A 25,627-nucleotide genomic window follows, 5' to 3' on the forward strand; every position below is an offset into this window, starting at 1 on the left:
AGCATGGTAGCTAATTTCTGCACAGCAAACTCCCACAAACAGCCACGTGATAATGACCAAATAATCTTTTTTTTTCTGATGGTGAATGAAGTAATGGCCTGGACACCAGGGATAACTACCCTGTTGTTCTTTGAAATAGTGCCATGAGATTTGTCATATCCACCCGAGCAGGCAGATGGGGCCTCAATTTAACATTTCACTCAAAAGACAGCACCTCCAACAGAGCAGCGCTCCTTCTGTACTGCACTGCAGTGTCACCCTTGATGTTTTGTGGTCAAGCCCTGGAGTGGGACTTGAACCCAGAATCTTGTGAGTCGGAGGCAAGAGTGCTACCAACTGAGACATGGCTAACACATGATATGGCGTTTCATGGTTAACACTACTCAACTTAGCCTCCACAAACTGTAATAAACTCCTTTAAAATGCTGTGATTTATTCTTTAAAACAATGCTGCATATGTTCATTATTCATTCAGTAATATTTAGGATTAGCAGAAATTATGAGAGACACCAGACAAAAAGACTTAAGTGGGAAAAACATGGAAGGGAGAACAATTGGCAGGCAGTGCAGACAGACTAGAAATTCAGATAAACTACACAATACTGCATAAACACAGAAAGATTAACAGCACAGAAGGAGGATGTTTGACCCATTGGCTATGCTTATTTGGCCAACAGCAGTACTTGCCCAAAATGTTTAAATGTGAAATGATGTTAATATTTCATCAATGACAAGATACAAAATCTTGGAACTCCCTCCCTAACAGCATTGTGGGTGTACCTACACCACATGGACTGCAGCGGTTCAAGATGACAGCTCACCACCACCTTAAGGGCAATTAGGGATGGACAATAAATGCTGGCCTAGCCAGTGATGCCCACATCACATGGATGAATGAAAACAAAATCAGTACACATTGTCTAATTTCACTTAAAAAAACTAAAAATACGTTTACAAGCCTTCAAATAAATAAAAAAAATTCTCAGAAAAATGCTTAATTCCCCAAACTACAGACTATTTGCTACCCAATTGTCTACATATTAATTAGAACTGGATTGGCTTTTTTAGGCAAGTTGAAAATTACAGCACTTGAGACCAAAGCTATATTTTGTACCACTATAAGGTGGGTTGTCCAAATGTGATCACTGCATTACCTTATATAAATTAAAGTAAATAACATCCATACCAATTAGCATTTTTTTCCCAAATTAATATCTTTTGAAAGCAATTTGTTGTATATTCCCTTACAAGGAAGCAACTTTACAGATCTAATTTTTGGAAGAGGTCTTAGAATATGTTGCAATCTTGTTGTCATGCTGAAACAAAATTTCTGTAATGTCTGAACCTGCAATTCATCAGGCAGAGGCATTTTAGACAAAGGCAGAGAAAGTGTTAATTAACACGGGGCAGAATCTTCAGCTCAGCGAGTGGGAGCGCCGAGGCATAAAATGACGCGGGGTGACGTCGGGTGTGCATCCCGACGTCACCGCGCGTCATTCAAATTTCAGTTCGGCAGGAGCGTACCCGAATCGGTTGCGTGCCTGCTGAACTGTCAAAGGCCTATTAAGGCCAGTTAACTATCAATTAAAACAATAAACTGAGCGGCCTGTCCAACCTTAAGGTTGGCGGGCAGGCGAAGAGCCCAGGTGGCCTTCGCATTTTTCATGGAACTTCATCCACGGGCTGGATGAGGTTTCATGAAGGTTTTTAAAGGTTTGAAAATTTTTAAAATAAAAATCATGACAGTTTCGCATGAGGGGACATGTCGTAAAAAAAAATTTTTTCCTTATTTAAATTTTATAAAACTTAAACTAATTTGCCTCGAAGATTTCTGCACTCTTCCGTGCGCAGCAGCGAAAGAGCGCAAGCCCCGACTCAGGCAATCCCCCCTTTCCTCAACCCGCACAGGGAGCGCTCAGCACTTCCGGGCGCGCGTCACGCTGGGTGGGCCTTAATGGCGGTGCCCATGCCCGCTCCCGTACAACCCCCTCCCGGACGGGGAGAAAATTCTCCCCATGGTATTTACGTTATTTGCATATTACTGTACAGACCTGTAGGACTTTGGCATTTGGTTGCAGAGGCTTAATGATCAGTTGTTTTCCTGAGGTGTAAAGAATCTTGTCTGAATCTGGACCCCATGCTACTGAATATACTGGAGTACCTGTGAAAACATGAAGTATAATATTTATTGTATCCACTGCTTGGTCTAATTCACGTGTCCTGGTTAACTTGTTTTTAAAAAGTATTTCTGTATATTCAATATAAAAAGTTCATAATCCCACAATCTGAAGTAGATAGCACATGTAAACTGTATAAAATACCCCCAGAAAATAAAGCCTATTTACAAATGACAGATCTTAAGATAAATAAAACAACGGATTTTAAATAACTATATTTTAACATTTTAAATGAAAAGTTACTTGCAGTTTTTTTCCTTTCGTACAATGTTCAGCCATCAAAGGTTTTGCAGGTCTCATTTTCTACCTTTTTTGTCCTCTTCTTTTCTCCTTTCCTAAAGTATTAAGTTATTGTTTGGGAATAGTGCCACAATAGTCAGGTACTCTGGAGCACCTTGTCCAAATGGCCATTCTTCCTGCATGAACCCGAATAATGAATACTGGCAAATTATTCTGACATGCCCAAATGTGCCTTTAGCCTAGGTTCACATGCCAATTTTTGAAAAAAAGGAATGATGATCAACTTTTTCTCTGCCTAAGAGACACCAAGGCAATCTGGTGATCTGGGGAATGACTGAAAAAACTTTTAAAATTAAAGAACAAATGGCAAATCTAAAGCCAAGAAAAATAAAATAGGGACTTATCCATTAACTAAAGGGATCCTTCTCAGCAGAGAACAAGGAGAAATCTGCCAATTGCCTTAGAGTTGCAAGATCTTGAACTCATGGGTACTTTTTAAAAAAAAAACAGAAGGATAGTCCAGGAACATTGGAGGTCAGTTTCAATGCAATTGCAGTAACATCAATTCTAAATTTGCAGCAAGAATCAGGGAAGCTTTTTCTTCATTACAGGCATGAATGGAGTGAGGAGCAGCCTCAATGACACCCATTCACTACCCTCCCACCTCTTTAGCCTCACTGCACCACCATGCCCCCAGCTCAAGGGGCAGATGAGGACATCAGCATCTCTGTCCATGGAAACACATGGCAGCTCCTGTGGCAGTTGGGGACAGATTAGACTTTAGGATTTCAGGCCACTGTGGCCCAAGATGCAACTTCTCTTTGGGCTTTCAGGATTTGATAGATGCCATTACATCAGCCATCTTACTACTCAGCAAGGTAAAAGATCAGTACAATGTCAACAGTTGGAATAGACCTGTCGAAGGCTGCTACTTCTCAGGAAAGCAGCACACAAAGTAAGCATCATTGGAGGGTTGATTTGGGCTGAAGAATTGAGATGATGAAGGTGATAAAGAGATGACCAAAGCAAGATATTAAGCTGCAAGTTTAGCTCAAGTTTACTGATAAAGGAGTTGAAATGGGTGCTTGGACCAACTGCTTGGAGGATTGTAAGGAGCTGTTTGATAATTAAATTGAAGATCAGCACATGAGAGAGGCTGCATGTCATTTTGGTGGATAACACTTCATTGAGGTCCCCAGCATCATAGATGCCAGTCTTCAGCCAATTCGATTTGCTCCACGTGATATCAAGAAATGGCTGAAGGCACTGGATACTGCAAGGGCTATGGGCCCTGACAATATTCCAGCAACTGAAGACTTGTGCTCCAGAACTTGCTGTGCCCCGAAATTAGAAGATAGATTGGGAGATGGATTAGGAGATAGGAGATAGAAATTGAGTAGAAAAAGTGTGCTTATGGCAGGTGTCAGGTAGCAAATACAATTGAGAGCCAAGCTGAATACAGAAGGTTCAAAAGGGATGTGAAAAAGCAAATACAAGATGATTATGAAAAAAGACTGGCAGTTAACTTAAAATGAAATCCCAAAGTATTCTATAAGCACATATCATGAAAATATACAATAAATGACAATAATATGAAAATTATTAAAGGTAGGTTAATAGTGGAGTTTGGATTAGTTTCTCTGTGTGAGGTTGTGTGTGGGAGTTTTAATAGAATTGCAGCCAGTTAGTCTGGAGCTTTTGAGTTATCAAAAGAGAAGCTAGATTTGAAATGCTAAACATGTAAATATTGCTTAAGTTTTAGAATGTGAGGTGCAAATAGCATTTGCATTTTTTACATAAACCAGAGTCTTGAATTTCAAAGAGATGGTAAGGTGTTACACCTAGCCAGCAGAGGCTAAGCCAAACTGTGTTTATTTTTCCCCAAGGATTACTGATAATATGAGTACTATGGAAGATATATATTATGGGGAAAATAAAGTTGCAAAATCATATTGGGACAATTGAATTTACATCAAAAAGGGAGAAACATGTATAAAGGAGATGAGGTTGTGTGTAAGCAAAGAAGGAATTCTAAGATCTAACAAGTGTGAAAAGCCTCCAGCCTCTATGTACCAAGCTGCTGTCTACAGGAACTGAAGCTAAGAAAACTCACTGTGATATCACTGTCCAGGGTATTGCATGCTTTGCCTGGGTCTGTTGAAATCTATATTGTTTTACTGTTGCCTTAACAGAGGTGTAACTGGAAGTCAGATTAATTAGGAGGTTTAGGAGTTATTATAGTAGTAATCTGTAGAACTTCCATTAATAAATGTTTAATCCAGTTTTGTAAAAAACCTCAAGTCGTGGAGGCTGCTTACTACTGAATTCAAGGCACGCATCTCAAAATAACGTACAAATTGCAAATAGCCGTGGCAGTTGTTTCAATCCCTCTGGGATTTGAGCAGCTCAGCATTTACCATCTGCATTACCATAACACACATCAATAGTAAAAGAGTGGTAAAAGGGGAAGTAGGGCCAATTAGGGGCCAAAAGAAGGGATTTACACAGAGGCAAGAGGCATGGCTGAGGTGTTAAATTAATACTTTGCATCTGTCTTTACCTACAAGGCAGATGCTGCCCAGGCCATGGTTACAGAGGAGGAAAATCTGTCACTAAAAGGATTTAAAATTGATAAGGAGGTGGTATTAGATAAGGAGCCGGTGCTTAAAGTTGATAAGGCACCGGGACCGGATGAGATGCATCCAAGAATATTGAAGGAAGTGAGAGTGGAAATTTCAGAGACACTAGCAATAATCTTTCAGTGTTCCCTGGATTTGGGGGAAGTGCCAGAGGACTGGAAAATTGTAAAACATTACACCTTTGTTCAAAAAAGGTTGTAAAGATCTGCCCTGCAATTACAGACCAGTCAGTTTAACTTCAATGGCAGGAAAACTTCTAGAAACAATTATTCGGGATAGAATTAATAGTCACGTGGAAAAATGTGGATTGAATCAGAAGAGTCAGCATGGATTTGTTAAAGGAAAATTGTGTCTAACTAACTTGCTGGAGTTTTTTGAAGAGATATCAGAGATGGTTGATGAGGGCAAGGCCATTGACGTGGTGTATATGGACTTCCAAAAGGCGTTCGATACAGTGCCACACAACAGACTTGTAAGGAAAGTAATAGGTCATGGAATAAAAGGAATAGTAGCAACGTGGACAGGAAACAGAGAGTAATGGTTACTGGGTATTTTTCAGGCTGGAAGAAGGTTTGTAGTGGAGTTCCCCAGGGGTTGATATTGGGGCCCTTGTTTTTCCTGATATATATATAAATGATCTAGATTTTGGTGTGCTGGGGACAATTTCAAAGTTTGCGGACAACACCAAACTTGGGGGAATTGTAAACTGTGAAGAGGACAGTGAAAAGGACATTGACACATTGGTGGAGTGGGCAGATAGGTGGCAGATGAAGTTCTATGCGGAGAAGTGTGAGGTGATACACTTTGGTACAAAGAACATGGAGGCACAGTATAAAATAAAGGGTAATATTCTAAAGGGTGTGCAGGAGCAGAAAGACCTGGGTGTGTGTGTACATAAGTCATTAAAGGTAGCAGGACAGGTAGAGAGAGCTGTTTCTAAAGCATACAGTACTCTAGGCTTCATTAATAGGGGCATAGAGTACAAGAGCAGGGAGGTTATAATGAACTTATATAAGACACTGGTTAGGCCTCAGCTGGAGTACAGTGTACAGTTCTGGGCGAACGCATTGGAGAGAGTGCAGAAGAGGTTTACGAGAATGGTTCCAGGGATGAGGCACTTACAGTTAGGAGGAAAGATTGGAGAAGTTGGGACTGTTTTCCTTGGAGAGGAGAAGGCTAAGAGGAGACTTGATAGAAGTTTTTAAAATCATGAGGGGTCTGGACAGAGTAGATAGGGAGAAACTGTTCCTGCTTGTAAACGGATCAAGAACCAGAGGGCACAGCTTTAAAGTGTTTTGCAAAAGAAGCAAATGCGAGGGGAGAAAAAAACTTTTTCACACAGCGAGTAGTTAGGGTTTGGAATGCGCTGCTTGGAAGTGTGGTGCAGGCAGGTTCAACTGAGGCATTCAAAAGGGCATAGGATGACTATTTAAATGGAAACAATCTGCAGGGTTACAGGGAAAAAGCAGGAGATTGGCCCTAAGTTAAAATGCTCAGAGTTGGTGCAGACATGATGGGCCGAATGGCCTCCTTCTACACCGTAACAATGCTGAGATTCTGTGATCTACCTAGCAATGTGGAAAATTGACCAGGTACGTCTTGTACACAAAAAGTAGGACAAATCCAACCTGGCCAATTACTGCCCCATCAGTGTACACCAGTGATGGAAGGCGACATCAACAGTGCTAGCAAGCAGTACTGGCTTAGCAATAGCCTACTCACTGACGCTCGGTTTGGGTTCCGCCAGAATCACTCAAGTCCTGACCTCGTTACAGCCTTGAGTTCAGCTCTTTTGTCCATATTTGAACCCAGAGGTGAGGTGAGAATGACTGCCCTTGATATCAATGCAGCATTTGACTGTATATGGCATCAAGGAGCCCTAGCAAAACTGGAGTCAACGGAAATCAGGGGGAAAACTCTCCACTGGTGGGAGTCATACTTGGCACAAAGGAAGATGGTTGTGGTTGCTGGAGGTCAATCATCTCAGTTCCAGGACATCACTGCGGGAGTTTCTCAGGGTAATGTCCTAGGCCCAACCATACTTTATCAATGACCTTCCTTCCATCATAAGGTCAGAAGTGGGGATGTTCTTTTACTTACATATTCGTTCAAGAGAATGGGCATCGCTGGCTAGGCCAGCATTTATTGCCCTTGTTAAGAGGGCTTTTAAGAGTCAACCACATTGCTGTTGGTCTGGAGTCACATGTAGTCACCAAGTAAGGATGGCAAATTTCCTTCCCTAAAGGACATTAGTGAACCAGATGGGCTTTTACAATGATCGGCAACAGTTTTGTGGTCATCACCAGGCTTTTCGTTCCAGATTTTAATTCATTTCAAATTTCACCATCTGCCATGGTGGGATTCAAACCCGGGTCCCCGAGCATTACCCTGGGTCTCTTGAATACTAGTCCAGTGACAAAACCACCATGCCACCCTAATGATGACTGCCCAATGTTCAGCACCATTCGCAACTCCTCAGATGCTGAAGCAGTCCATGTCCAAACGTAGCAAGACCTGGATAATATCCAGCCTTGGGCTGACAAGTGGCAAGTAACATTCGAGCCACACAAGTGCCGGGCAATGACTATCTCCAACAAGAGAGAATGCAACCATCACTCCTTGACATTCAATAGCATTATCATTGCTGAATCTCCCACTAACAACATCCTTGGGTTTACCATTGACCAGCAACTGAACAGAACTAGCCTTATAAATACTGTGGTTATAAGAGCAGGTCAGAGAGGCCAGGAATCCTGCAGTGAGTAACTCACCTCCTGGCCCCCCCGCGCCTCTGTGGAAATAAAACATCCCTCCTGCTCTGGAGCTCCTCCACCAGGAACTCCATTTCCACATTGGAGATCCTGGCATGTTTTCTCTTGCTCCTTGAGGCATCCTTCCACTCTCTGAAATTGCACTCCACACCTTCAGTGGAAGTGGGTGAGTGCACGCTATATTTACAGCTCCAGGAAAATTGCATCAATAATCAGCGCTTGAATTCTGAATCAGCAGTTGTTAGTCTCCATCTGCAAGCATGTTCACATCTTGAAAATCATCAGTTAGCCTGAAACCTGTCTGCTAAATCCAGGTTTTCAAAGATGCATCTTATTAGCACAACCCCCATTTAGTGCCTGTTTTCACCCTTTGGCCTTCTCCAAAATAGAGCCACACTAGAGGCACGAAAGTGCCCAGGAATAAGCTCCAGAGATGCAGCTAGCAACAGTTCTCTCCTAGATGCCAAGTGCAATGAGACTTCTGATACTTTTCTAACACTGAAGCACCCAACCAACCCTCTCTTGCAAAAAAGGCCCTCAGGTTGCACCATTTTGGAGATAGCTGTCTCATGCTTGCATGGCGCAAAATCTAACTTGGCACTTATCAGCCCAAGCCAGGTTGTTGTCAAGGTGTTGCTGCATGTGGGCATGGATTTATTTATTATCACAGGAGCTCCAAATAGAGCTGATATGCAATCAGAAAATAGCCCCACTTCTGATTTTCTGAAGCAGTTGAAGATAATTAGGTATACAGTACTGCCTGGTGAATCCCTACAGCAATGTCCTGGGGCGAAAATGATTGCCTTTCAATAATCTTCCAGTGTGACTCTGCCACAGGAATTTGCCCTGTCAATTCCCATTGGCTTAATTTGCACAACTCCTCACCAAGATCTTAGTAGCACATATTACTTTTATTTTTCTGGTAATTTTCATGGTTGGGGGGAATTTTTGAGGCCATTTAGCCCATAGTGTCCACCCCTACTCTTTTTTTTAAAAAAGAGTAATTCAAAACTAATTCCACTGCCCTGCTCTCTCCCTATGGTCCTGCATCTTCCTTAGTTTCAAATGTTGGCTTACATTTGCCTTAAAATCTGCAATGGTCATTATGGAGATAATCCTCCTTAAATGCTGCCTCTCTCTTCTTTCCTCCACCCCCTTCTGCTGCTCAGCAGTGATATTGACATACAAAGGCATGCCCATAGGGATTCACTTACCTGATCCTGAGAAGCTCTCAACTGTGGGAGAGATCCAAGGTAATAATTACATTGCAGCAGAGAAGATTACAAGAAGAGGAGATGAGAAAATTATCAACATTTTTGATAGAGTGAATAAGTGAAGACTGGGGAGTCAGGCTGAGGCAGTGACCATTGCAGATTTTAAGGCAAATGTAAGCCAACATTTGAAACTGAGGAAGATGCAGGACTATGGGGAGAGAGCAGAGCAGTGGAATTAGTTTTGAATTACTCTAACAAAGAGTTGAAGTGGACACTATGGGCTAAATGGTCTCAAACATTTCCTCCATCAATAAAAAGACCTAACAAAGCCAAAGGTGGGAAATAAAAAACAAAGTGCTGGAAAATCTCAGGTCTGGCAACATTTGTGGAGAGAGAAACAGAGTTAATGTTTTGAGTCCAACATGACTTCTTCAGTTCCAAAGAGTCATATTGGACCCGAAACATTAGCTCCATTTCCCTCTCCATAGATGTTGCCAGACCTGCTGAGTTTTTCCAGTACTTTCTGTTTTTATGTCAGCCTCCAGCATCCACAGCATTTTACTTTTATTTTAACAAAGATGAGAAATTTGGTGGAGGAAGTTTCCTCTAATTCAGAAAGCAGCTCTGTAGAACCACTTAAAAATAAATTTAAATAAATAAACCATTCCCAGCCACCATTATTGGGACAAATCCATTAGCAGGTTCTTTGGGCTGAAGCTACAGGGCCAAGACTGGAATATGAAAGTTGTTTTACTATCATTAATATTCATGTGAAGTGAGTAGGCAGAGCTTGGTGTTCATGAGATTTCAGGCTAACACGATCCACATTCTTAAGTTAGCAACTGTGACTCAGAGGGATAGCAGTCCAAGGAATACTCACAATTTGTGTGGAGTACAATGTGCAAATTACCATGGTCTCAATTAACACATTTGCACTGAGCATGGAAAAACTGAACCAATGGAGCAAAGAATCTCTGTGCTCAACTGACCATACTACAACACAAGGAAACATAAGGGGTTTCTGAATTGTACTCTCCAGAATATAGTCACTCAAGAGGCAGTGCTTAATAGTCCAAAACGTACCTGGGAGGACATTTGAGGTGACAATTTTAACAAGCATAAGGTACTCTTCTTTTGTTATGACCTTTCATATCTCATTCTCTTCTAAATCCTTACAACAGGGGTTACATTTGTTACTTGCTTACCTTACACAAAAATATTGTATTAAATTTACCAATCTGAGAAGCCATTGTTTGTGGAATGTTATATTCATTCTCTTTTCCTGGAGAACCTTCCAAAGATTAGAAGGCTGGGGAGAGTGATGCCACCAACACAGACACTTCACAAAACAATGGAGCAAATATGCCACATGTCCCTCATACCAGCACAGTTGCTAGAGCCCTGAATTTCAGGAAGGGCCACTGGGAGAAGCACAGTTCACAAGTTAAAAGGAACAAACGGATCGTGAAAGGGGAAGAAAAGAAAACATCTTTAAAGTTTGCGACGCTATATAGGCAGCATAGGTAAGCTTTTTGCATCTTATCAAACTTGCCTTCAGAAGGGAGTTAATGCAGCAGCAGTTGGCTTTGAAACATTGAGTTTGCTATGAAAGCCCATAACAACTATTGAAAAATTTCCTACAATGCAGATGTGATGTCACTGAATTTATTGAGAGGAATTTTCTCAAATGCGTAGTACCATAGTGTGAATGGCATCTTGATAAGCTAGTGAGCCCCAAAACAGGAGAAAGCAAACATAGCACAGATTTCTTCACAAATGCTGTGACCAGCACAACTGAGCCCAAGGGTGCCCAGTTACAGGAGTCTGCCACTGCCAGATTTGATAGGTTGGGTAATTACTTGGAAACAGCAGACTTTACGCAAAGTAGAATTATCATATTGACTATGCTCAAGGAGAACACAGAGCTGGGGGTCCCAACACTGGACACTTTATATGGGAGGAGTTCCATATATATAGAACAAAGAACAGTACAGCACAGGAACAGGCCCTTCGGCCCTCCAAGCCTGCGCCGATCATATTGCCGGTCAATCTAAAACATTTTGCACTTCCGGGGTCCGTATCCCTCTATTCCCATCCTACTCATGTATTTGTCAAGCTACCTCTTAAACACCACTATCGTACCTGCTTCCACCACCTCCTCTGGCAGCGAATTCCAGACACTCACTACCCTCTGCGTAAAAAACTTTCCCCGCACATCTCCTCTGAAGTTTTCTCCTCTCATCTTAAATCTACATCCCCTAGTAATTGACTCTTCCACCCTGGGAAAAAGCTTCTGACTATCTACTCTGTCCATGCCACTCATAATTTTGTACACTTCTATCAAGTTGCCCCTCAATCTCCGTCGCTCTAGTGAGAACAATCCGAGTTTCTCCAACCTCTCCTCATAGCTAATAACCTCCAGATCAGGCAGCATCCTGTTAAGCCTCCTCTGTAGGAGGCTGCACAAATTCGACCTCCAGTTAACCATAATCAAATAAATAAGAAGTTGTCAGAAAGCAGACAGTCATTAATGATGAAAACAATAGTGCATGTGGCTTCGGACATCAGGGACATCAAATGGTTCTGCATTTAAAAGCTTCTTGCTATGGTTACTCCTGCTGCTTATGGAGCACTTTGCCAGTCTTAGGTTAAATAGTAAGACAAGCACCAAAAGAAAGTGCTGGCAAAGGAATATGAAAACAGCAGCCAAAAAATCCATTTGGTTTTGCTTATAATTTGAACATACTGTATTTTAGGCATGGAGTTGAAAAGTTCTGAGTAACTGGGTAATTCAGGTTGAGTGGATGTATTGTTTGCCATCTTCATAACGTGTGTTGCTGCTGTTCATCAATGAAAGCAGAAATAAAAAGTCTTCTTTTTGGAAGGTAGCCAGCAAATAGGGAGTGTTGTTGCACCTCTTCTGCTGCAGGCATTTACGTTAATTCCCCTGAAGTATGTTTCCACATCTTCCAAGGAGACTACAGGTTTCTTGACTTCCTTGTTCAGCTGCATATCAACACCTTTTCTGATTTCCTAGGTGCGTCACATATGCACAATTGTGATGATCCTGTTCATCTTGGCTGGGCCACGGAGCAACACATTGGAGTCATCCAAACACAATTAAATTACAAACTTGTCCAGAGAGTGCAACTTGTAGCACACTCAGCTGGGAATCTGAAAATCTGGCAAGGCAGCAAGCCTTAAAAGGGGAAGTGAAGAGATTAATCAAAACAGTAGAGCAGAGATGATGTGTGCAACATCGCTGCCTTTGATAATGAAGTGTTGGAGATCCTGCTGCAGCAATTGCGCCACATTAGGGTGACTATTTTTAAGGCTGAAGACCATGTTCTGGTAAAAGCACAAATGGGTTGCCTGAGCCAATGCTGCTACCCTAGTTCTTTGCACCAATATCAGAAGGAAGACAAAAGTAAATGTGATCCTTAGTTTTGCACACTTGTGGGGCCCATTAACCATAGAACAACCCTAACAAGGGTACACTCCATCCTCTGATGGGTATTGGTTCAAGCATAATATGAAGCTTTCATGCATCTGCCACATTAAACAGTCTACTGTACACTTCATGCTTTCTGCTGATTCAGTATTTGCAACTCAACTTCCAACAGGCAGTAAGACTCCCTCCATTTCAAGGTATTGCAATGGCATTCATTTGAAGCATTAGATTTCCGCATATTGACTCTTTGTACTAGCAGAGACCAGTGTCTTTTTTTCCCATGCACTATTTAATTGCATTATAACTAGCATTGTTCTTGTTTGCCACCTCCACTTACATGAACAGCAAACAAAATGCTCAGGCATCCAGTTTAGTGTCCTGCTCTGCTGCTTTGGAATCCCGTGGTTTAGGTCAACTGTTAAGGGTGTAGAAGGGTGCCTTGATCTCGAGACATATTCATCCCTTACCAGACATTTTTCTGTTTCTTACAAAAATATCTACGATTTGCTGTTTACTGATGACATCATAATTGGTTTCTGAAAGATTGACATGCATAATGATACTTCTATGACCAACTATCAGATGAGCATTAATACTCCGCAAAACAAATAAGTATGCATGCTGACTATAATTTAAATTTTTGCTGCACAACTTCTTCCCTCCATACATTGATTGCACCACTGAATTCTGAGCAATGAGTGTTCATTCTTAATTCAAATCTTTAACATCTGGTTTCATTGTTTGCATAGTGGATTCATAACCAGAAACAACAGATGAGTCCCAAGACAATATACACAAAATAATTTTTATTACGTAATTCACGGTCAGTAGCGAACAATATATAAATATAAATATATATATATATATATATATATATACACACACACACACAATGAAACCACATGTCAAAAGCACGCATCAGAAATTAACACATTCTCACTCTGGAATGCTAATGTATAACAGAAGACTTTTAAATGTTGACTGGAATTCAAGTTTTATTGAGTTAGAAACACAGCAAGACTTGGAGGCAGTAAATTGAAATGCCCTGAATTAATTTCTATTCAACAATGAAAACATGAAAAAGATTACTGGAGTTGTGCAAGGTCATTGAAATCATGCTGTACATTACTATTAAGTAGCTTTACTCAATAATGATGGCACTAGATTGATCTATGCATGAAAATCAGAACAACGTCACCTAAAGCTGTATTATAGAGAAAGCTACCTTAAAATTTGAAGTGATTGAGCAGTAGAGAAAAGTATTTCAGTCGAGTCTTACACTATAAGAGAACAATGTGGTCCTAATGGTGGAGGAATCAAGTGGTTGGGAAGAATTCCAGCACAGGGAAAACAAAGAACAAGCAAGTTTGGGGAATGGGCAGTGGGTCTGCGCATCTAACTTTAAACTTGCGGCTTGAACTTGTAGTTTGAATGAAAATGCACCCAATATCAAAGCGAGACAAACTTAGACAGTTAAAGTCAGAGATCAGATATATAGTGGCTTTCTGTATAATCCAACATTATAAAGATGCTTTGTTTGCCCTGAAGCACAATATTCCTTATACTTCATACACAAGGCCGGGTTTTAATGTGTGAGAAACAAAAACTTGCCAATGGAAGTTGACTTTCGTTAGCACGTCCATTTTTTTAATGCACCGAAACTCAGTCTCATGTGTAAATTATGTGGAATATTGTGCATCATGACAAACAAAGTACCTTTATAATGATGGATTATACCAGAATGCCACCATATATCCTTGATCTCGTCAAGTAAGAAAGAACATGCCATCTACAGATCGTGAACTTCATGATAAAACCACCAATCAAAGCTTGGTGTAGGATAAATTATATGCACAGCAGCAAGTAGATACAAATATCAAAGCAGTACTTAACATACACCTGTACATTTGGCTGTTCAAGTGGCTGGCAGCTTCAGACTGAGTTCCTTTGCTCCACATCATCTGGTCATCAGTTGTCATCCTTTGCCCTACACATCCACACCTCACCCACCCCCATCTCTGACTTTCACTGTCTAAGTTTGTTTCGCTCTGAGCTTGGGTGCATTTTTGCTCAAGTTGCAAGTTTAAATTTAGATGTGCAGAACCCACTGACCATTCCCCAACCTTGCTTGTTCTTTGTTTTTCCCCTGTGCTGGAACTCTACTCAAATATGACTTCTCAACCCCTTGATTCTTCCACCATCAGGCCTATACTGTCCTCATATAGTGTAAGACTTTACTACTGCGACTTTTGTCTACTGCTCAGTCGCTTCAATTTTAAGGCAACTTTTTCTACATTACAGCCCATTCTGCACTGCTGTCTGATGATCTTTGTTCTGCCAATTTTTACCTGCTTCCCATTGTCAAAGACTTCACTCATGCCTCGGATGGTATACTAGATCAGTTGATGTGTACTACTAAATCACTCTTTGGTCAGCCTATCCTCATTATCTCCACACTACCGCAATTCATCATCTTGCATTGAAATACTTCTAGCAGTGTGTCCACTGATAGTCTATACCTCAAATTCTTCCAGTCCTTCAAACTGCTCCAGGATTTATTAATCATTCTCATTGTCTCCAAACCAAGGTTTGTTTATTAGTGCTCCAAACTGGTTCTACCCTATCTACAAGCCAATTACATCCCGTCCAAGAATCTCTGACTTTATCTTTGAACTCTTTTCTTTTTGTTCCTTACCCATTATCCATTCACAAATGGGTTATATCTGTCCTAATCTTTGCCATGCTAATTGGTACCCAATTCCACAATCTATTGTCCCTTTTTATTTTTCTCTTTATCCCATGGGCCCTTCTGTATTGAGACTTCCCCTTTCTGTTACCTAGTAAAGTCTTCTATTTCATCCTTCTGGGGCACCTCTGTCCCACTCCCTGCTAGATTCATTCCCCAAGCCTTAACCTTGATCTTCCTACTCTCGCACACACCTTCCCTCTGTGCCTCTTCCAGCATTCTCAAAGGATCCATTAAGGCACCAGTCATGCCCGCCTTATGAACAACAACCCCAACTGCCTTATCTTATTCTCTTATTGAATTTCCCACCTATTGTTCCCACTTGGAGCTAACCTTGCCAACCTACTTCCCATCTCACTTACCCCTCTCACTGCTCATTTGTAGCCAGTGGATTATCAATTGCTGCAATTTCCACCTGGGTTTTTTCTTTTTCATTATTCGACAGGGTACGGGCATCGCTTCGCTAGCAAGGCCAGCATTTGTTGCCCATCCCAATTGCCCTTGAACTGAGTGGCTTGCTCAACCATCGCAGAGAGCAGTTAAGAATCAACCACACTGCTGTGGGTCTGGAGTTACATCTAGGCCAGACCAGATGGTCACCATTACCGAGACGAGCTTTGTATTCCAGATTTATTAATGGAATTTAAATTCCACCAGTTGCCATAGTGGGATTTGAACCCTTGCCCACAGAGCATTAGCCTGGGCCTAGCCACTAATCCAGTGACATTACCACTACATCACCATCTCCCCCATTCTGCATTCACTCAGCAATCCAGGACCTTATTGTGTATGATCACATCACCATCATGACTTGATGGAAGCTTGCCTCAAGGGTGATGACACATTCTTCCTTAATAAAGCCTTGCCTGGCTATACCTTCCACCACTTGCCCTGCCCAAACTGTCGTATGTGACCCTCAGCGCCAAATATCACATTGGTCTATTTACATTTGTCTAGTACCTCCCAATCCTTTGAGTGTCATGCCATGTGCATACATTGTTATAGCATCATGAGCATATCTCCTGAAATGTTGTCTATGGTGGATCAGAGGATTTGTCGTAATTTAAGGAGAGGAATATTATATCATCCAAAGCACAATACATTATTCTGTTGCTAAAGTGTAATTGATCTTAAAGAAAGATGGGATCAATTCATATCAAGGTCAATTAAGACACTGCAGAAATTGTGGCTCTTTCGAGAGTTTTTTTTGGTATACTTCAAATAACTGCCTTTGTTTACACATTTGGTGGCAGAGATATTTGTATTGCATAATGTTCCATGGATAGCTGAAAAATAAGGGGCAGGAAGTGCAGACTTGAGTAAAGTTTTTACATTATACATGTTCTGGCCTTATTTTCTCATGCAACAAGATTATATAGAGATTCTAAAAAACTTTACCACTGAAACAAAATCACGCTAACTTTACTAAGTTGCCTGAGTTGCAAATAAAGCTTTCAAAAAGACTCGGAACAAAATGTTGATACTTTAAGGTTTCGTATATTGATCCATTTTCAACTGTAACATTGTCAAGTGCAAATAAAATTGAACTAAAATTTAGCAACAGAGATATGATTGGGCATAATTTTGAGGTCAGTTTCTTACTGATTTTAAGATGCTTTTTGAAAGTTTGCTCCAGGTGCAGCGACTTCACTGATGTGGGGTACACCTAATGAAACAGCAACTCTTGAAAGAGCTTTATCTAAAGGCTAGCTGCATTTAGGAGCAGTAAATTAAAGAAGCAAATCCTGGGCAACGGAGGGAAGACAGGAGAACACCAACGATGAAGTGCGGCTGCAGGAAGAGAATTGGCCTCGTCCAATCTGAGAGGAAAGCTCCTTTCAGGTGCATCATGAAAAACACTTTGGTGGACATGGTTTGATAGCGAATGCAGTCTCCCATGTACAGTTGTTGAAAGCAATAAAAGGAAAAAAATTCCAGGTCTTGGCAAAATTGCAATGGCTACCCAGGCTGCATTTGCTCCAAGTGTATGGTTATAACAAGTTTAATCTCAACTTGATGCAATCTCAATTTAATATGCCTGTGACACATCATACAAAGCTTTCAGGCAATCATTTTGCTCATTATGTACATCTATGCTTCTATTGCTACAGCACAGCTTTTATCATGGTCCTGAAATATGCTTCCAAAGTCAGACAAATTTTACAAGTTGTGCCTCAAATCACACGACTAACACATGCTACCTACAAAAAGTGTGATGTAGGCTGTACTTTCAGGTGATGTGGCGAAATTGAAAATTATCCCCAACATTGGTGGGAACCTGGTAAGCAAATCATCCACTGTATTGCCCAGTTGAGGCATATATTATTCTCAACTTCAAACATGGACTGTGTTCTATTGGCAGCTTCCAGAACTGTCTTTTATGTTTTAAAATGGATATTAACAAGGTGGCTAAGATGGCTTCCAAGGATCAGATAACTTTTACAAACTCAACACAGGCTACCTCAGGCATTTGGGAAATTCCTAATTGAATCACCCTGGGCGGAACCTCCCCTTTGAATGGACATACCCACCCTCCGTGGAATTCACATCTGCCATTGTTTACTCCAAACTCAAGATTAATGGACTTCTAGACTTCATGTCTCCAAGGTTGCAATTTAACGAAAGAGAGCTGAAGAAAATCAGTTAACCACAAATAAGAGAAGAGCCACCATCTATTCCCATAACACAGCAATGGCTTTCAGCTTTAAATCATTCTGGGTGGATAATAGCAGCTGATCATGTGACAGAAACTGGCTTCTGATACCTAGGTTCTTGAGATAATAAAGAATTTGAGAGAAACAGGTAGAATGCAGAGAACACTCCAAGCCACAGCAGTTGCAGGAAAGGCAGTGTCATCTTTGCCTCAAGACCAGGACACTGTAAAAATCTTAAAAGCCTTCCAGTGAGATCCCTTTCTCTCAAAAGTCCAGCAATATCAAAACATGGCCTCCTGGTACAGAAACCACAAGTAACCAACTTTGTCGTCTGCTGCAAAATCCAGCTCGTCGAGGGAATCCTACAATAATCCTGAGAGACAATTCCAGCTATTTGAACGCAGCTAAACTAAAATTCAGGAGTAGAAAAGACTACTTTCTTTATCAGGCCCACCAATGTCAGTATCCTTCTAAGACAAGTCAAACACGTGAACTGAGAGCTATTCTTTTGGAAACACTTGTAGAGTACATTATCTTCCTTAACTGCATCTTTTTTGAGTGTGTGCGTGCACGTGTGAATGATATAGTGTTTAGGCTTTCAGGGTGAACATGTGAATAAATAGCCTTCTTTGTTTAAAACCATGAAAGTCTGTTGCCAGTTATTTTTTTTAATTGACCACACACTAAACAGTGGGGGGGCACTTAGAAACATACACCTTTCCAAAAAACCCACAATTATTACAAACAGCAAGAGAAGGGAATTGGGGTTTCAGTTTCTCCCTCTCTCCTGTCTGTAATATCCACTCATTGTAGAACTTGCCCTGTTGTCATCCAATTGACTGTTGCCTATATGGTGAAGTTTAAAATTATCCCTAATGTCCATTCTCTTTCCAATTCTAATATCTGCATTTATATCTCCTTATAAAAAAAGGGCATTGTATAACAGTCAAGTGAAAGCATAATAGAAGGATGCTTGCAACAAATGAATGTTGGCTTCCCTAAGGAAACTGTCAGGATCATGAAGTTAAAGGTCATAAGGGCGGTGCAGGAAGCACTTACAGGCTTCACTGAAGCTCAGGGGTAGTATTCTTCTTTTCTTCTTCATTGTCCTCCCCATTCCATATACTCACTTTGTCCTTTTGTCTATGACATCTTTGACAGTCTCTTCTTGGCCTCCACCTATCACTGGCCCCCTATCGAGCTCTCCTGTCCCACCCCCTTCTACCAGCTTATATTTCATCTCATTTTTATATGTCTTAGTTCTGATGAAGGGCCATACGGACTCGAAACGTCAACTGTATCCATCTCTGCAGATGCTGTCAGACCTGCTGAGTTTTTCCAGGTATTTTTGTTATAATACACATTCCTTTCCTGTTTCTATACACACCTATGAAAATGATGACTCAACTCTTAAAGACAATCAAAATGTCAGCATCCCACATTATTCACTTCACCTGGTACAGAAGTCAGCCAAAGTACATGCAACCTGAGGAGTTTAGCAAATTAGGAAGTCAGGTGAGTAGGAAGCACTGGGGTGAAGAGATGAACAATAGTGAAAATGATCAAGTGAACTAACAGCACATAGCTTGTCTTTCCTCAGCTACTGAAGCCAAAAGGTCCATATCTATTGTAGCCTCTACACAAAGACTGCTATGTGAGCACCAACATTTCATGATTTAAGAATACAGAAAGTATCCTGCAAGGTGTACTGGCAAGTGTGGAGGAGCCCACTACCAGAGTGTAGTGATGTCCAACCATCTTATATAAGCACAGGCCATCATGAAACATGCAGCAATTCTAAAGCCATTTGCAGTGGAGCAACCTGCAATTGAGCTTAAGAATCTTAAGCTCAATTGCAGTTTCTCTCTTCATTTTCGATTGGGGTTATAGAAGTCTCATCCTCAAACATACAAAGGAGTGTTATGACTCAATTCAACGTACTGGGGAATCAGATTGAGAACACCTCAATGCAAGGTGACGCATGTTTAAATGTTGGCTACAGTTCTGTTCCCATGCAGGTGATGTGTTGCAATGGTTTCTCTTCCACACCCACAATTTCAATCCTTAGCTTCTTCCTATTCCTCACTGAACATAATCCATTATCATAATAAGATTACATATATATGTTGACAACATTTGTAACGTCTCATCATTACACTCGACTTTTCAACTGATGCTTTCCTTCCCCTGTTCCTAAGGGGAGGCAGTGGCATAATGGTATTGTCACTGGACTGGTATTACAGAGATCCAGTGTAATGCTCTGGGGATCCGGGTTCAAATCCCACCATAAATTTGAATTCAATAAAAATCTAAAAACCCATTGCTGATTGTCATAAAATCTGGTTCACTAATGTCCTTTAGAAGAGGAAATCTGCCATCCTTACCTGGTCTGGCCTACGTGTAACTCCAGACCCACAGCAATGCCCTCTTAACATGGGCAATAAATGCTGGCCTACATCCCATGAACAAATATATAAAAAAAACATCAAATCATCCATGACCAAGAACTTAAAAACTTTCCAATCACCTTCCTCAGACACTTGCCTGATGGGATGAAATAGAACCTCAAGATTGTGTACTAAAAATGAGCTGAGTTTCAGTCACCACATGCTATGCATTATAAAAATTACACTTCTCCCCCCTCTGCAACAATATACGCCTCCATCTCTAAGTCACTACTACCATCAACGAAACTTTCAGCCATGTATTTATCACCTACATTCTCTAACGATTTACTCTCTGGCTTCCACTCTCCAGCAACTTGAATTCATTTAAAACTTGACTTCACAATTAATCTCATTCAAAATGCCCGTATCCTACAGCAACAAGGTTGGCATAATTTAGAATGATAAAGGATCTCATTTGTGACTTTACTAGGGTAATCTTTAAAAGGAAAAAAATCATCATGAACTCTGAACTTTACAAGACTTTTTAAAATACCCTATTCAACTTAAGGTAAGATTAAGGTTCTGTTAAGGAAAGGCAAATTCCTGATAAACACCTCAATTCGGAGAAATGCCAATGTGATCCAATTGCCATGGGGAGAGAAACAAATAGAAACCCATTGAGGTGGGATGGCAGTTTTAACACCTTTCAGATAATCTCACTGAAGAAGGACAGCTGCAGCTAACACACAGGAACAAAATATTATAAATTGCTCACCTTTAACATTATCAGGGTCAATTAGTTAAGTAGAAGTTGACAGCAGGTCAACTGGGACTCAATATCCTTAGTCTTCTTTGAAGATCCATAAAAATTCATTCTTCAAGGGTTTTTTTAAATTAATTTTATAAATTATCTTTCTTGTCAATTTCCTCACCATGTAATATCCCAAGCAAAGAAAGTGGCTTTGTAAACAATCTGCCCCAATATCAAACTGACAGCTGTAGAAGACATCCAGAAAGATCTCCCTCCAATTTTCCATCACTTTATGTGGGAAAGTTATTGTCCTTTTCATGAGGACACAATTGATCATGGTGAACTACCATGTGGGAAATCATGGCATAGTAATTAACCCCTCCCCAACTCAAAGTCTAACTGTTCTTGGACAGAACAGGTCATTTTTGAGCAGAATAAAAGAAAGCACTTCTTAATTAATACTTATTCTACATTTATGTATACATTATTCTACATATGATCTGGAACTAAATATTTCCTAGTACACAGCCTTACGGCATGTTTCTTTGCGACTGTGATAAATGGACTTTAAATACAGGTCAGTCATGATCTAAGTAAGTGCCAGAACAGACCCAAACGGCTGAATGACCGACTCCTGTTCCTATCTTTTTTCCTAGGTTCCTATGGATTACTGTGTCATTCTACAGTTCTAGGTGCATTGTCACTGGATTTGTAATCCTTCTTTATAATTTGCATTTTGATAAATGTTTGAAACTCTATAAATACCAGCATGCAATAACCATTCAGGGGCTACATCACTAAGTCATTTACTGTTGTATAACAATGGTAATCTTCAAATAGAACTGTAGAAAAACACAATCTCCATGAAGTTATGCTCTATATAATTAATTACTGGAATACCACAACATCACAGTCAATGTTTCAACTAACAATCTCATACCATGTGTTGTTCTACGTAAGGATTTAGAAATTGACATCTTTTGCTGGTTACAAATAGATCCGGTTTAAACCTAAAAACGACTGCTGCTACACTAAGAGAGAATAAAGACCATTGGAACTTGTTCAGTCATAACAAGAGGTCACGTAAGACAAGGAAGTGCTAGTATCTGAGATTACCTGAAACAATGGGAAAAGCAGAACTGGTAAACAGATGGCCCCTGACTACATTAAATATTTGAGCTGTAAGACCCCTTATGTTTTTCTGATATGCCAAAGGGAAACAATGGCTAACTTGATCAAGCATGCAAGTCCAAAAGCAGACAGCATACACGCAATCTGAGAAGGGAAGACAAAATTGGGAAGGTATTAACCATCTCAGTTTTGATGGTTTGGGGGTTCTGTAACTAAAAGGGGTAAAAGAACACAGATGAAGCAGCTTCTAGCTGTGGAGCTTGAGGTTTTGCACATAGGAGTCAGCTCAGGAGGAACAGGGTAATATTGTTTTATTTCTCTGTAAACTAGACCTTAAATACTGAAATGTATTTTGTGCTTAAAACAAAGATTTGATGTCACCTTTGAATCGCTTACACTATCACTACCAACAAAGCCAAAGTACATACCCAAAATAATCTTGCAATTCAAAACCCTACCTTGTTGCACCATAGTAGATCGCAGCATTCCAGTTTTGGACCAAATCTTAATTTGCCCATCTTCACCAACTGTAGGAGTACAAATAATTATTCCATTAAGTGCTAAACTTAAAATAAACAAAAAAAAACCTTGATTTTCCACTTGCAAATGAAATTCTGTTTAGATTCTGTATGGTCTGGAAGTATTCCTAGGTTTGCCTTACTTACAATGGATTGATGTGCCAGGTAATTTATCCAGTTACTCTGAGCCACTCATCTAAGCCACTCATTTACTGGGCATATTTATTACCAGCACTAACTACAGAGGAAGGTTGTAGAAGATGGCCTTTTAGCGCATTGTCCTCCTATAATCATTATATGAGGTCCAAGACCAAGGCCTGGTTGATGTGCATTGGCTAGAAAATGAGGGCTTGTTAGGAATCAGTGTGTGAGCAAGCTGAACTAAAGCAGTTGCTTAAACATTAACTGGTTCAAAACATTAACTCTGTTCTCCCTCCACAGATGCTGCCTGACCTACTGAGTATTTCCAGCATTTTCTGTTTTTAATTCCAAAATGCCTACTTGTTTCTTCTCTGCTGATGACTGTGTCTGTTCTATTTCCCACACTCCTCTCTTCATGGGCCACAATACAGTCTCCCTTGGCCTCACTCTCCCTTCCACCAGCCTCTGCATTCAATAGATCATCCTCTGCTATTTCCGTCAATAGTTCCTTTGCCTCCCCTCTCCTTTCAGCACCTTTCAGGATTCTGGAAGGACCATTTCCCCCACAACAGCTTTATTTATCCTTAACACCCAGAGCCTTCTCTGGTACATTTCGATGCAAACACAGGATAATTAACACCTGACCTTTTACCTGCTACCTTCCTGCCGTCCAGAGCCCAACATCTTTTCCTGGTAAAAAAGTGATCTATTTGTACTTCTTCCAACTTAGTATATTGCATTCACTGCTCATAATGTGGACTTCTCAATGGTGGGGCAGCCAACATAGAATGAGTAATCATTTTTCTTAACATCTCTGTTCAAGTGTGACCCTTAGCTCCTGGTCACTTGCTGTTCTATCCCATTCTGACCTCCCTATGCATGGCCTCCTTCACTGTTGCAATGAAGCTCAACACAAGCTCGAGGAACAATACTTCATTTCAAACTTAACTGCAGCTATCATTTTCTGACAGTGGGTGCTAACAATAGAGGATCACTGCGCCAGAGCCACTGGAAATTGAAGAGGTGGGGCCTGGTGATCAGGGTAGAAATTCGCACCACTGAGCTCTACCTGTCTTTCTTCCACCACAATCCAGGGCCATGGGAGTACCTTACTCTTTGCCAGATTTTGCATGCTTTCTTTCCCCTTTGTTGTTCCGCTGTAATCATTTACACAAGTTTTAGACCCATTTTGTTCCTTTTCGGTTCCCTTTTTCCCTGGCTCTGTCCTTGCTTTAAAGCTCTATCTCTATTTATATCTCTAATATCTTCCAGTTCTGATTAAACATCATCAACCTGAAACGTTGACCCTGATATTTACGGGGAGCACAGTAGCAGGGAGGGAACCAGGAATCACTGGCATGCAGAGTTGTTATCACTGAATTTAGTGATAGGATCACATTATTATTTTCTTGTTCTGTTTCCTCTCATCAAGCAGCCAGATTGCCAGTAGCAGTTTGCTGCAGCTGGGGACCGTTGAGGTCAGATCTTTGGCAATTGGGAGAGATAAGTGCGTGGCAGATGAGGTTGAGGATGGATTGGGGGTGGGGGTGGTGGGGGTGGGGGCCAGGAGGGAAGTGGGCATGAGTCCAACAATTTGGAGGGTGGGAGAAAGAAAGAAAAAGGGCTGGGGCTCGATTGGGAATTGGTGCCCAGGGAGGGAGTGAGAGAGGGAGGCTGAGATTGAGGTTAGAGGTTGGAGTTTGGGGGAGTGGTGAGATGTGTGCAGTCGATCGTACTCGCAAGGAGTGGCAATAAATTGGCAGAAGGTTTGCTTGAGGGGCTGGACGGGGGGGGGACATTCTTGCTTTCTTGCTCCTCCTGGCCCACAAGGAATGCTCGAAAAATCACTTAACTGCTGGAGCCAGCTGCTCCCATTTCCATTTTGCTGCCGTGTTTCTTGAGCCCTGAGAAACCAGCCCACAGCTGCTAAATTTAAATCAGGTTCCAAATACACGCTAGGAGCCTGATTTAAATAATTATAATTTCTGCCTCTTCAGCTCCCCACTGACTCCTGCACAGCCTGGGATAATTGTTAATATCAACCCCATTAACTGTGTTTTCTCACCTGAAACATCCAGCACTTTGTGTTCTTATTTACAAGAACAAAAAAAGCTATTGGTTATGAAAAAATGAATTGGAGAAATATTGCAGGCTCTGGAACATTATGTGGTAGCAGAGGATATGAGGTTTTGCCTGTTTGAGCCGTTATGGCAATATTTTCTTGTGCATGCTCAGCACCTGATTTCCCCATAACGTATCAAACTTTCAAGCTAATATATACTCCTAATTATGCATTTTTCCTAAGGAAGCATGATCCAAATAGATTATATCAGTTTTACAATATTTCACTCACCTGTTACCAAAGCAGTTCCCTCATAATTCCATCTCCCTGCCAGCACAGCTCCACGGTGTGCTTCTACACTTTTTTCCACTCGTCCAGTCTTTGAGACCAAGTGAAATTTGCCTTTAACAAACAATGTTACTCAATCATTTGCATACTACACACACTCATTTTCTATCATATTACTTGGATGAAAAATGTTGTTGGTAACTGGTAATACAATAGTTGCTTTTAAGCACGATGCACTTAAGGCAAATGAGATATTGGTAGTTTGGTATATTCTCCATGGCTTTTTGTTTTTCCCTAGTTCTGCGAATTACTCCAGTACTATATGTCAGCATTTGATCTCTGTTCTTCTGACAAATCAGTACTGCTTTTTTGGCACTCCCTTTTCCTTCACTCTGGCTCTAATTTTCAGCTACCGTTGCACCAACTCTGGAGCTCTCTAAACACATCCATCATACCA

At 40.9% G+C, this 25,627-nt stretch overlaps 1 protein-coding gene across 2 annotated transcripts in view; it reads right to left on the bottom strand.

Moving 5' to 3' along the window:
- ift80 (intraflagellar transport 80 homolog (Chlamydomonas)) overlaps positions 1–25,627 on the bottom strand; it is a 259,291-nt gene that overhangs the window by 176,721 nt on the left and 56,943 nt on the right. For both annotated transcript variants that reach the window (XM_078563768.1, XM_078563766.1), the window contains exons 4-6: positions 25,174–25,284; positions 22,620–22,688; positions 2,052–2,161 (exon numbers count right to left, since the gene is read on the bottom strand). In XM_078563768.1, coding sequence (XP_078419894.1) covers positions 2,052–2,161; positions 22,620–22,688; positions 25,174–25,284 — 290 coding nt within the window. The remainder of the gene's footprint in view (positions 1–2,051; positions 2,162–22,619; positions 22,689–25,173; positions 25,285–25,627) is intronic.

This window comes from Cetorhinus maximus, chromosome 19, assembly GCF_964194155.1.
Source record: "Cetorhinus maximus chromosome 19, sCetMax3.hap1.1, whole genome shotgun sequence".
In the NCBI taxonomy this organism is placed as follows: Eukaryota; Metazoa; Chordata; class Chondrichthyes; order Lamniformes; family Cetorhinidae; genus Cetorhinus; species Cetorhinus maximus.